General features: G+C 34.5%; 1 protein-coding gene across 3 annotated transcripts in view; it reads left to right on the forward strand.

Annotated features, from left to right (window-relative positions):
- cacna1g (calcium voltage-gated channel subunit alpha1 G) overlaps positions 1–14728 on the forward strand; it is a 133636-nt gene that overhangs the window by 87936 nt on the left and 30972 nt on the right. For all 3 annotated transcript variants that reach the window (XM_039664878.2, XM_039664882.2, XM_039664883.2), the window contains 5 exons: positions 2966–3117; positions 4188–4297; positions 6356–6489; positions 7979–8049; positions 10317–10395. In XM_039664878.2, coding sequence (XP_039520812.2) covers positions 2966–3117; positions 4188–4297; positions 6356–6489; positions 7979–8049; positions 10317–10395 — 546 coding nt within the window. The remainder of the gene's footprint in view (positions 1–2965; positions 3118–4187; positions 4298–6355; positions 6490–7978; positions 8050–10316; positions 10396–14728) is intronic.

Raw genomic sequence — 14728 nt, forward strand, 5'->3', positions numbered from 1 at the left:
ATATTTAAGATTCATAAGCTGTACATTATGAAAAACCAAAGGTAATGTCAAGTCAGCACATTTTAAATCACCAGGAGCATGGCTTCAATTAGCAGAATTAAAGCCAGATGGGTTAGAAGATTCATTTAGCAATTACCCGCTGAACCAGCATTGCTGACATCTTATCCTGAGAAATCAAAATAGAGTAACCCCATATACGTCACATGCATATTTAATAAATATGACATGACGAAGGAGTGCTGAGTGTACAAGTGTGATATTGCGTTTAACAAGTTGGATAGGGATACTCCACCAAAAAATGAAATTTATGTCATCATTTACTCACACTCAAGTTGTTGCAAACCTGTATGAGTTTTTTTTCTTCTGCTGAAACACAAAGGAAGATATTTTGAAGAACAATTGGAACCAAACAGTTGTTTGGCAACATTGACTTCCATAGTAGAAAAAAAAAATACTATAGAAAGTCAGTGGTGCCAATGTTCCAATCGTTCTTCAGAATATCTTCCTTTGTGTTCATCAGAAGAAAGAAACTCATACAGGTTTGCAACAACTTGAGGGTGAGTAAATGATGACAGAATTTACATTTTTTGGGTGGAGTATCCCTTTAATATTTAGTAACTAACATCTGAGATATATTTCCAGTTTCTTTTTTCTTTTTTGCTCACGAGAACAATTACAAACAAAGTCAAAAACAGAACTGTTGAATGTTTGTGAGCAGAAAACAGTAGTGACATTTTGTTTAGTGTTTTCAAAGAAATCGGTTGAGTAAATGATTCAATGACTTACTCATACAAACAGCTTATGAATGTAAAATAGCATACCATTGCTACTACTATTTACTACAGTATATTCTACTACTACAACACTACTAATTTTGCCATATTTTTATATAGAGTGCTATGCTAGTATGTTTCAAATTCAGCCTGTCACTTGTTTTGTTACTGAATGAATTGGATTTTTTTTTTGAACAAATCAGTTGATTGAATGAATCAATGACTCACACAAAAATACAAAATGTCTATTCAATAGTCTAGTTAACCTGCTGAAATAGTCACTCCCAGATTTGTTATATTGTTAATTAAATCGCTTTTGTTAAAGCTGCAGTCCGTAACTTTTTTTGTGTTAAATGTAAAAAATATATATAATTAGAGAGTACATCATGAATCCATTTTCCAAACCGTGTTTTTGTCTTTTTCTGCAGTATTACAATAAGTGTTTACATTCGGACTAATTTAGACTAGTATGTAACGTGCGTGACTCGTCATAGACATAAACATAGAGTAGTAGCTCCGGCTACAATGTTCTTCCGCAGCTTTAATTAAAATCAAGCTGAAATAAAATAAATATTAAATGTGTTAATTGAAAATTAGAAATCTTTATGAAAAAAAAAAAGTTGAAAATAAGTACTAAAATGACTAAAACTGAAATATAAATAAATGAAAGATAAATAGAACTACTTTTTTTTTTAAAAAAAGAAGAAAATAATTGACAAAAGCACATCACCAAAAACCAAAACTTAAGCTAAAATTAAAATTAAATCTGAAAATATAAAATAAAAGCTATTTCTAAATCTGTATGGAAAGCACAAACATGCGTTCCATACAGAGAATGGCTTACTTGTAGAAATCTCTACATATTAAACTGAGATTAACATCCAAAAATAAATACTTCACCTTTAACAAGAAAATAATTTGGACATGTTCTAGATGAGTCATACTCACATTCACTATCCAGTGGGGATGATTAAACAAATACTGCTGATGTGGCTCTATTATATATAAAAACAGAAAAGGTTGAATGCAGCACCTGTTCCTCCAGTCCAGTGCTGGTGCCAGGAAAAGCCTGGCTAATGGGCTGACAGGACCACAGGGAACACAGCTGCCGCTCACAGTGTTTCGAGATGATAAGCCCCCACGGACCCCTGCTGCTCTGCCATCCCTCCAATCCTCTCTGTCCTCAACAAAAAAGAGAGGAAAAACACAAATCATAAAAATGGATCAAAAAGACAAGCATATGCACAAGTCCGTCCTTGTGGAATGGAGATTTTTTTTTTAATATGTTAGGGAATCTCATTAGAAAATGTCCATGATGTAACAGGACAGTTTGTTTTATTTAGGTATCTGTGAGTGAGCACATCTCAGGCACAGTGGCCCCTCTGTCTGGGCTCCTCTGCCTTTGATTTGGCACTTACACATAGTTAAAGGAAAAGTTCACATGAAAATGAAAATTGTCATTTACTCACCCTCATTTAGTTCAAAACCCATATGACTTTCTTCTGGACTAATCAAAGAGAATTTTCAAAGAATGCTCTACCATTACCAAAGTATCATAAAAGTGGTCCATTCAACTCATACACTATTACAAGTCATACAGAGTCAAATGTATTGTTAATCACTGCAAAGTTGTTGTTTTTTTAATAAGATTTGTAAATGAGTCATTATTTTGAGAGACTGATCCAGTTCACAGAAATAATCTGAATGATTCTCTCACAAATTGACTGATCCAGTTCTCACATTGAACTCACTGACTGAATGATTCATTTGCAGTGATTACCTCTGATTCATCACACAAAGGAGTCATAAGGAATCAGAATAACTTTAATATGATACACAGGTCATATGGGCCAGTTTTACACTTTTATTGTACTTTTGCATCATTTTTAGAGACTGAAAGCTCCAGACACCAAACCAATTATTTTTTGAATTGTTAAAGCCATTTCTGTCTTCAGAAATTCTCCTTTAGTGTTTTACAGAAGAAAGAAAGTCAGGCAGGTTTTTGAACAACATGAGAATGAGCAAGCATATATTCATTCCTGTGTGAAAACGTTCTCTTTTAGCTTCTTCTCTTTTCGACTGGTTATTTCCCTCTCCCTCTCTTTTGTCAGTGTGGGCATGAGTGTGTACAAAACCATGTTTGTTTCAGTGCAGTTATTTCATGCTTCCTCCCTGTTCCCATGGTATTTCAGAAGCCCAGAGTAAACCCTATTACTCCGATTACTCACCTACACGGCTTCTCATCCACAAGATGTGCACCAGCCAATATCTGGACCTGTTCATCACGATAGTCATCGGGCTCAATGTCATCACCATGTCCATGGAGCACTACCAGCAATCTAAGGTAGTAGAGCTTGTTGATATTTCATTAAGGAAATAAACTCACTGGAAATGTAACTTCAACTCAGCGTTATCTCACTTTATGATTCTGCATAATATTTGCTGATTAGGCAGCTAGTGTTTATGTACTCTTTTTGCTGTACTGCGTTTTGATTATATCATAGCGGTGAGTATATCATTTCCTCTATATTATTATACTTATTTGCACTTTCATTGTGCTCCTCCAGGACATTTTATACCATTGCCTGTGTATAAAAAGCCATATGAGAGAAATGCCTCACCAAAATAAACCCCACTGTAGTGTATGCACTGCACTGAAATGTATGCATATTCCCTCATCAGTCTTTCCCCCTCGCATAACACTAGAGACAATTCATGAATATTCAATGGAGGACTAAAATAATAACATGAGTTAGAAAAGCTCTTGGAGTTTCGATTGGTTTCCGTGGATCATTTAGGTGGTGTAATATGTTCTTTTCATTCCTTTCTGCCTTTTCATTCCTTTATTACAAAGGTCACTACTGATGGTAAACGTCAACGGACAATATAAAAATGGTTTTCAACTGGTATACATATAGTATATATTTGGTATGCTGTCTCTCCTCAAATCAAAACTAGTGTTTACAATCCCTAGTCAACTCTGTTGGGATGATTCCCAGGGTTTTCACCCATCATTAATGGAGGTCTGTGACCTCACCTGTGCAGTCTGTTTTAATTAGAGCCTGGGTGGCCTGCAAAATATTGGAGCAAGTGGAGCAAAGGGGATTGTTAGGCTTTGACCACAAACACTCATTCCGTGAACAAAATCAATTGATTTTCTGGTGTGTCGTCACTCTTAGCCTGGACTTAATTACTGTGTGGTGGAGGAGGGAAGGCTTGAACCCTGGCAATATTCACTGACTGTTTTCGTTGTGCAAATGACCACCTTTGATAACTCATCATCTTTTCCACAGATTGACTATGAAGTGACCTAAGTTTGTGTATTTATTTATTGTTCTGAAGGAGTAGAAATATGCTTGTTCACTTCTGTACTTTCACTATTATGTTCTCTTTGCAACTTCTCTGCTTTAACAGGTCCTGGATGAGGCTCTGAAAATCTGCAACTACATTTTCACTATCATATTTGTGCTGGAGTCTGTCTTCAAGCTTGTTGCCTTTGGATTCCGTCGCTTCTTCAAGGACAGGTAGTAGACGTGACCCTCTCAAAAGCTACACTTAGGGTAGTTGATCCAAAACAAATCAGAAATTTACAGTAAAGCTATTCCCATGGAGGTACACGCTCCAATTCCCCTATTCTTTTCTTTCTTTGTGTGGGTGAACACAATAGGGTTTGTTAGTAGTCCTAAAGCCACAACCTTTGAAATGATATCACAGTTTTGAGATTTCTTGGTTTGCCTCTGACTGTCAGAAGCACATCGAGGGCTGAATGCACTGGCGTCTGTGGTGGAAAATAAGAAGCGAATTTATATCACTCGTGGTTTTGGTAAAAGAAACCAATCTTGAAGCATGCAAAATCACACTGCCTGGGGCTTGAACAGCGGGAAAACCTCTTAAATTGCATTTATCCCGCTTAAATAAGTGACAAAGAAGTGCTAAATGTCGAATGTTATAGCTTTATATGTTTAGGCACAATTTAACTATATTTTCTTTATAGAGTTTAAACGATCCATTTGTCTTTTAATTAGTCTTGAATAATCAGTCAATATGTGAATTAAGCCTGAAGTTGATAGGCCATTAGACGTTCTCACATAATCAGCTTTTTTTTCCAATACCATAATGAGTAGGGAATTGTAAAGCAGTTATTTGCATACTAATGAAAACTTTGACATAACATAATTGATATGATTTCAAAATGAATCTCTTACCAAAGGCCCTTCAGAACATGCTGTTCAGGAGGTGAAGTTTTAAAGGATAAGTTCAGTATTTTACACTTAAAGCCCTGTTTTCTCGGGCCAGCAGCATATGTCCAAATTTCAATCTTAACCGTTCTATTTCATCAGAAACAATCCTAAAACAGGGCTTCAAGTGTAAAATTCTGAACTTGTCCTTTAAGAGTTGACACTTTAAGGCTTTTTTATTGATTTACAACATTTGAAATAACTTTCTGTTTCTTTGATTGGTTCTTTCATGCAACACGCTCCAAGTCTACTCGGGTGGAGGATAGAAGTACACTTTGATCAGCGGCCCCATAGCAAATGAAGCCAGTGGGAAAATGTAGAAATACTTTGTGTAATCATTTGACTTCAATTTCCCAAGATTTCTAATGAAACACCTCTCATGGCTGCAGGCCCCAGCAAATTGAGGTGTCCTAAAACAGACTCTAGGCTCTACCTCACCCATGACAGTGTTATATTTGACCCTCAGGGGGAGTTATTTAAAGTTAGCTGCAAAGTTTGAAACCATATTTAGACAATGAACATGCTGAGAAGCTTGCTGGAAAAGAGTAACATCCAGGGTCAAATAAGGGTTATTTGCTCAAAATGATGATTCTTTGATCAAATTTCCATTACTTCTGGAATTGTATTGCATGATTTTGAAGGATACAAGTTTTGTTGCGGCTGACAACAGTACACAACATTAATACAAAATAAATTAACTGTAAATGTAGTTTTAATTCTTAATCCAAACAAGGTTAATAAAACATGAATGTAAATAAAGTACAAAAAAAAAGTTTGGGCTTGGTAAGATTTTTATATATATATATTTTTTTTTTTTTTTTTTTTTGAAAGAAGTCTCTTATTGTCACCAAAGCTGCATTTTTTTCAGAAAATGACCAAATGATCAAAAATATAGTGAAATAGTTGTATTGGGAATTATTATAACATTCTTAAAATAACTGTTTTCTATTTTAGTATATTTAAATCAATAAATGTATCTTTAATATATATTTAAATTCTGAATTCAGCAGGAATTAACATATATATAATTATTATAATATATATAATTATTATCAGAGTTTAAAGTGGTTGCACTGTGGAATATTTTTGTGGAAACTTTTTTCCAGTTCAAAAGAAAAGCAAAAAAATAAAAAATAAAAAAATAAACTTTTTTAACGATGTAAACGTCTTTACTGTCACTTTCGATCCATTTAATGCACCCTTGCTGAATAACAGTATTAATTTATTTCTTTCAAGAAAAAGTGACCCTAACAATTGGAACATAGTCTACAATCATTCTAACATTAAAAGGAAGCATTATTCTTATACAGTACATGAATTAACATAACATGTGTCTTTACACAGGTGGAACCAGTTGGATCTTGCCATTGTTCTGTTGTCTATAATGGGCATAACACTGGAGGAAATCGAGGTCAATGCTTCCCTTCCCATCAACCCCACCATCATTCGCATCATGAGGGTGCTGCGTATCGCTCGTGGTTTGTATTCTATTCCCTCTTCTTATCTTCCATACAACCATGGTCTATTTTTCTTACACTCCTCAGCGGCTCCGCCTGTTAGCCTCAGTAGATCAGACCCGGTTGTGTGTGTGTCACTCTCTGTTGTTTCACAGACTGCTCAACAGAAGCCATAGTCTGTGTAGAAAGAGTCCAGATGGCTGTAATGAGAAATTCAGTTCACACAACCACTCTTATTTCTTACACACACACACAGGGTAGGAAGCTGGGGTGCTTGTCTACTTGGAACGATTATTCTTCCTCTAATGAAATAGCTGCTTGGCAAGTCTTTTTTGATTATTCCCTCAACAGAGATGGCCAAGCAAACACACCTGCTCAGATGTCTGTGTTTTCATCAGGTGTGTGCGCGCGATTAAGGGTGTGCCTTTACGTCTTCGCTGCCTATTTCCTCCTGGATTCATTCAGACATTCCTGTAATGAAAGTCACAGGCATCATCCACTTACGGGCCTTTGCAATTAACCAAACCTCCACAATGGCATCTCCTTCATGGCTCAATGACCGTCATTAAAGCTCCGTGTGTGTAGTGCACGACCCCAATAATAGCATTCTATGTGACCTGACCACTGAGAAAATTACACAAGAATTAATTTCCAGTGGCCACTTTTAAAGAAACAGTCCACTGTGTGCACATTTATTTCTGTCCAATCAGGGCTCTGTTAAAAGATTGAGTCACAGTTTGAATTTTATTAATTTTTTTTTTTACTCAAATGCCACTTTTGTCAAAATTAGAAGCATTATTTAGTTTTACTCATATTTGTAATATATTGAATGTACCTGTATTGATTTTTTTTTTTTTTTTGAGATTCTGTGATCACTGAATAAAATGTCCTAATGTCATGTACGACTACTGTGCATCTAATATGGTTTATAATATGATAATGGTATCCTAATTATAAAATTAATCACATTTTTCACAAATTTCTGGAAATTATCAGCACAAACTTAGTCATTTTGATAGCTAAAATCACCAGAAAACGAAAAAACACTTATATCTTGGTGGGACTGATAAAGTCTGGTGTAGGTGTTTTATTTTACATGCAAGGTTAAAATTTAGCTTTGCCATCACAGGAAAATTTTTTAAGTATTACAAATTCACAATATTACTATTTATAAATAAATTACATCAAATAAATTCAGCCTTTGTGAGAATACTTTTTTTTTTTTAAGATTAAAAAAAATCTTACCGACCCCACACTTTTCATGTTGTGATGCCTGAATTCACTGATTTTATTTAGTATTTTATTTTTAATTTATTTAAGAAAAAAAATATATAGGATTTTAATATTGTCCAATTGTTGGCCATAACATGAAAATAATGATTGGTTATTAGTATCAGTACTACACTAGTGTAAAAAAAAAAAAATCAAAACAAATGAAATAAATAAATAAGTAAAATTTAAATTGTATTCTGATCAGACTGTGTATAAGCTGACTCTGCTCTCCTTTTAGTGCTGAAGCTACTAAAGATGGCCGTGGGAATGCGAGCTCTGCTTGACACTGTGATCCAGGCCCTGCCTCAGGTACTGCACAAAACTTTTGTCTTTCTCCTTCATAAAGTTCCGCTCTCCACTCATATCCCATGAATCCTGCGCTGCGAGAGAGCTCCCGGTCCCCGTTCCCTGTTCTCCTGTGGCCCATCCGCTCTCAACAGGCCTCATTTACATAGTCAATCTGCCATGAAGAGGCCACAGCAGTGTAGATTGGCTCTGCTGGGCTGCTTGGAGAATCGCAGAAGCAAGAGAAGAAAATCTCCAGCATGCACATTCTTTGATAACATCAGGCTTCATCACCTCCTGCAGGCTTTTTGATTTGGAAACATGCCGCACCACAGGGCACACTATTAATTCCTGTCTCTCTTCAGATATGCGCTAAGAAAATGTAATTCTACATTTAACTAATTGTCAGTAATTGGATTAGACCATGTTTAGCCGTCGCCTCCTAACGGCCTTTCACTCCGCCGCTGTGACGTTCACACAGTTTCTTATTTTGTTTTAAAGTGGATTTTTGTGGTTCTAGGCTATTGATCCACTCTTCTGCAATTTGTGAGAGGTGTTCTGATCCTTCAGAGTGTTCTGAGATATCCTGCCAGATTGTGTCAGCTTGATCCTTGTTTCTTGAACCACTTTGAATCCAGCCGGTGAAGAGTGCACTTAAGGGAGATTAGGGTGGGAAAATAGCCAGCCTTGGAAAAAGAAATGGCATTGCAATCGGATTTGTCAGCACTTCTAATCTGACTCTCTTTATTCTTTTCTGCTTTCATCTGTTTGCCTAATTTTTCAATCATGCATGAACCAGTCGCCTCTGATCGTTATATGTTTCGCGTGATTCTTCTCTGATTCCAGTAGGTGGGTTCTTCCTGTTATGCATTTTTTATAAGGGTATACCAGAACAGGGTTTACCCACTTAAACTATAATAAAATAATAATAATTATTATTATTATTGGTAATAAAAATAATAATAACAATTATTATTATTATTGTTGATTTAATATAATATTTCTTGGTGAATTAAATTTGTTTTCTTAGAAAGATGGGGAAAATTGGCAAAACTTGAATTTAATGTGATGTACTTTGATTTTGTTAATTTTTAAACCATCTTCAGACATTAACCATTTATAATTTATCATAATATCAAACATATTTCATCATTTATATAACAGGATGGAATATTTTAAGTCAGACCGATCAACTAATACTACAAAACATCACATTATTATGTTAGATTATACAAAACAAATTTTCCAAGACAAATATGTTGCTCAACGTTTTGATTAGAAAAAAAAAAAACTGGAATATTTAATAATAAATCGTCCATACATTAATTCAATATACTGAAAATATTCCTTAAAGTAAAACTTTTTTTTTTCTCTCAGAATACAAAGTTCTGTCATGAAACTCTAGATGGTGCAGTCTATTAGGTCCTTAACTCAACCTGCTTACATTCACATAATTCTCTAGGCACAACTGATTGGTTCCTATTGTATCATGAGCCAATGAGCAAAGACCTCAGGGTCGGAACTCAAGTAAGCTGTGTAAAACCATCTCAAGGTTACCATGGTCTCAAAACGAGCATTTACAAAATGAATTCTCTCCCGCTGCTTACTGTGCCTTGAGCAGTTTAAAATAATTTTTATCTAAACCACAAAGCTAAACCTAAATGCTTTAAAAGGTGTTTAAGTTATAAACTTACATCTTGATGGTGCAGCAAAATTGATATTTCTACCGATATATATCTAATTGATATACAGTATCATGTCCCCACTTTTTGCCTGGGTCGATATCGATATACTTCAACGCGTTCATTAATCCATTGCGAGACTCTCTATTTGTTTTGTTGAAATCACAAAGTATAATGCACACCAACGTGTCCCTGCTTGAAATACAACCACTGATAAACATAATCGGTTTTAATGAGAACAACAACAACAAAAAAATTATATATATATATATATATGAGTGCGGATTAGAACCCAGAACCTCTGACACGCTTGGCAAAAGTTCTACCACTGGACCATTAAAGTGCATGCATGTAATATTCGGTAAATTTTTCCCCCATCAACATGTCTGGAGCGTGTGCTAATGTGCAAAACTACTGCTGCGGTAGGCTATGGCTTCAGCATAGTTTGAGACTTAAGTTTACAAAACTGTCAAGCTCTAATCAGGTGGAACAGAGCTGTCATCTCACTTCATGACTTCTTATTGGCTCCTCACAGGTGGTATTTCTATGTCTGCCCTGTCAGTTTCTTTTGCGTTCCATAACAAACTCTCTCTGTCTCTCTCTCTACAGGTGGGGAATCTAGGTCTTCTCTTCATGTTGCTCTTCTTCATCTTCGCTGCTCTGGGAGTAGAGCTGTTTGGTGACCTGAGTAAGCATAACAAACACACATACATAAGGGCCATTTTTCTTGTGGTCTAATTCACTCAGAAACAACCACTTCCCCCTTTTTCAACCACTCCGTGTCATGTGTGCACACACACACACACACGCATACACGTCTATATTACTAAAAGGGGACTATCACTCTACACTGGCCAAGAGGGGACTAGTGTTTCTGGTCATTTTGAAGAAACAAAAATGACGTACAAAATTCTCTTTTAAGGTCTTTTTTCATAATATAACTTTAAATATGCATTTTTTTATTTTTAAAAAAACATGCCAAGTGGGGACCTGAAACTCTGGCCGATGTCTACCTTACCAACAGGGGACTCATATAGCCTGCAATTGAACTGTTTGTCTGTGTGAACAGTGAAGTGAACTGGCAGTGAAATCTTGTCTTCATTTTGTAACTTATACATACTTATACACATATATGTGTGTGTGTGTGGGTGTGTCATTATATAATGCTCAAACATATACATGTCTATATTGCTACACAGCAGTGTCGCTGTACACTGGCGAAGAGGGGACATTCTGAATGATATCTATCCAACCAAGTGGGGACTTTGTGTGTGTGTGAACTGGCAGTGAAATCTTTCTTAATTCCGCTTACATTATATATCTATTATATACATTATATATATATATATATATATATATATATATATATATATATATATATTCACATAGAAAAACGCTGTTTTAAATTGTAATAATATTTCACAATATTACTGTTTTTTTATCAAATAATTGCAGCCTTGGTGAGCAGAAGAGACTTCTTAAAAAACATAAACAATCTTACCGATCTAAAACTATATATTTCTATACTACTAACAGCAGTGTCGCTGTACACTGGCGAAGAGGGGACATTCTGAATGATATCTATCCAACCAAGCGGGGACTTTGTGTGTGTGTGAACTGGCAGTGAAATCTTTCTTAATTACACTTACATTATATATCTATTATATACATTATATATATATATATATATATATAAATATATATATATATTCACATACAAAAACGCTGTTTTAAATTGTAATAATATTTCACAATATTACTGTTTTTTTTTATCAAATAATTTCAGCCTTGGTGAGCAGAAGAGACTTCTTAAAAAACATAAACAATCTTACCGATCTAAAACTATACATTTCTATATTACTAACAGCAGTGTCGCTCCACACTGGCGAAGAGGGGACATTCTGAACGATATCTATCCAACCAAGCGGGGACTTTGTGTGTGTGTGAACTGGCAGTGAAATCTTTCTTAATTACGCTTACATTATATATCTATTATATACATTATATATATATATATATATATATTCACATAGAAAAACGCTGTTTTAAATTGTAATAATATTTCACAATATTACTGTTTTTTTTTATCAAATAATTTCAGCCTTGGTGAGCAGAAGAGACTTCTTTTAAAAACATAAACAATCTTACCGATCTAAAACTATATATTTCTATATTACTAACAGCAGTGTCGCTCCACACTGGCAAAGAGGGGACATTCTGAACGATATCTATCCAACCAAGTGGGGACTTTGTGTGTGTGTGAACTGGCAGTGAAATCTTTCTTAATTACGCTTACATTATATATCTATTATATACATTATATATATATATATATATATATATATATATATATATATATATATATATATATTCACATAGAAAAACGCTGTTTTAAATTGTAATAATATTTCACAATATTACTGTTTTTTTTTATCAAATAATTGCAGCCTTGGTGAGCAGAAGAGACTTCTTAAAAAACATAAACAATCTTACCGATCTAAAACTATACATTTCTATATTACTAACAACAGTGTCGCTCCACACTGGCGAAGAGGGGACATTCTGAATGATATCTATCCAACCAAGCGGGGACTTTGTGTGTGTGTGAACTGGCAGTGAAATCTTTCTTAATTACGCTTACATTATATATCTATTATATACATTATATATATATATGTATATATATATATATATATATATATATATATATATTCACATAGAAAAACGCTGTTTTAAATTGTAATAATATTTCACAATATTACTGTTTTTTTTTATCAAATAATTTCAGCCTTGGTGAGCAGAAGAGACTTCTTTTAAAAACATAAACAATCTTACCGATCTAAAACTATATATTTCTATACTACTAACAGCAGTGTCGCTGTACACTGGCAAAGAGGGGACATTCTGAACGATATCTATCCAACCAAGTGGGGACTTTGTGTGTGTGTGAACTGGCAGTGAAATCTTTCTTAATTACGCTTACATTATATATCTATTATATACATTATATATATATATATATATATATATATATATTCACATAGAAAAACGCTGTTTTAAATTGTAATAATATTTCACAATATTACTGTTTTTTTTATCAAATAATTTCAGCCTTGGTGAGCAGAAGAGACTTCTTTTAAAAACATAAACAATCTTACCGATCTAAAACTATATATTTCTATACTACTAACAGCAGTGTCGCTGTACACTGGCAAAGAGGGGACATTCTGAACGATATCTATCCAACCAAGTGGGGACTTTGTGTGTGTGAACTGGCAGTGAAATATGTCTTCATTACAGTTAAATTATATATCTATTATATACATTATGTATATATATATATATATATATATACTATTTTTCTTATTTAACGCTCTCTCTTCATATATACTTTCTATGCTTTGTTATGCAGTCCCTAACAATTTACTTGCCATAGTTATGTGCCATTGCACACACATGTCTATATTACTAACATATACATGTATTAACACAGCAGTGTCGCTGCACACTAGCCAAGAGGGAACTTTCTGAATAATATCTATCCAACCAAGTGGGGACTTTGTGTGTGTGTGTGTGAACAGTGAATTGAAGTGGCAGTGAAATACACATCCGTAAAGGGGGTCGCACACCGAATGAGAAGCGCAGCGCTGCGCCACGTCTAGGACAACTCCAAGTATCGCACACCGGACTCACTTTCTCATCAGTGTATGGCCAGCAATATTGTTATGTTTAATGACATGAAATGAAGATGTTTGTTCTATGTTATAATTGTACTGTACAATTAAATACAATCGTTGCTGAGTCTGCAGTCTGAAAACTACCTCAGAGCATCAGTTAACTGAATGAATTGAGAATCTCACATGAAAACCTAATTACATCAGCAATTGTCATTCAAGCAGCTGATTTATGTAAATGAATGCAAAACTAAATTTATTGCAGCATAGGGCAAAGTCAGTATTATCAACGATTTGAGACAACAAAATAATTTAAACTTTATATAAAACTAAATGGCACTCTGTGGCGGCAGCAGGATTACATTCAAAAGGTCACGGCGACGTAGCCGTAAGTACAGAGTCAGTGTTTACAAGTTGAACGCATAGGTTGAACGTGCAAACTAACTCAAACGCTGTTTACAAAAAAGTAATTAAAAGGTAAAACAGCGATGTCGGACGATTTTGATTCTGTACTTCCGGCTACGTCGCCCGTGACCTTTTGAACGTAATTACGTATTACGTGACGTTACAAACGCGCCTCACAGAATAGAGCTAGGCTAGCATTTGTCCTTAGAAAAGTTACATTTTTGGAATAAGTTTTGAAATAACCGATCGTTTCGCATGATAAGACCCTTATTCATCGTCTGCTGCATCTGAAACTGTTATTAACTGTCTTTTCGACCTTGGACCGTCTGGTTCCCATGTAAGTCCATTATATGGAGAAAAATCCTGGAATGTTTTCATCAAAAACCTTAATTTCTTTTCGACTGAGGAAAGAAAAATATGGACATCTTGGATGACATGGGGGTGAGTAAATTACCAGTAAAAGTTTTTTAAGAGCCACAAACCTGTATATAAAACTCTTTTTATTTTAGATACACTAAATGCAGACAAAGAAAAGACAGGATTTTGATGCAATATGCAAAAAAAGTCAGAACAGTCACACAGCTTGATCAAACAGGATTATGTTATTTTATGTTTGAGATAGATATAGATAAATAAAAATAAAAATATTTAGACATTTTTTTTATGTTGATCTTACCTAAATGTTTTTTTTTTGTTTTGTTTTTTTGTTAAGAGTTTAAGTAACACATGGAAGCTTGATTTCAATCTTCGAATTAAACTGAAAAAAGTAGCAAATAAATAGAATAGAATAAAGAGTTTTTTTGGTATGTCAGAAATACTACAGAAACTGAATAAAGTAATCCAATGTAAAATAACACTGGATAGTCTTTTTAGTCCAAGACTGAATTAAATACAAAGGCTATTAATTCTGATTGCTTAGAATTAATGCTATATTCTATTGTT

This window comes from Pimephales promelas, chromosome 17 (genome assembly GCF_988280905.1).
Source record: "Pimephales promelas chromosome 17, fPimPro1.hap1.1, whole genome shotgun sequence".
NCBI classification, from domain to species: domain Eukaryota; kingdom Metazoa; phylum Chordata; class Actinopteri; order Cypriniformes; family Leuciscidae; genus Pimephales; species Pimephales promelas.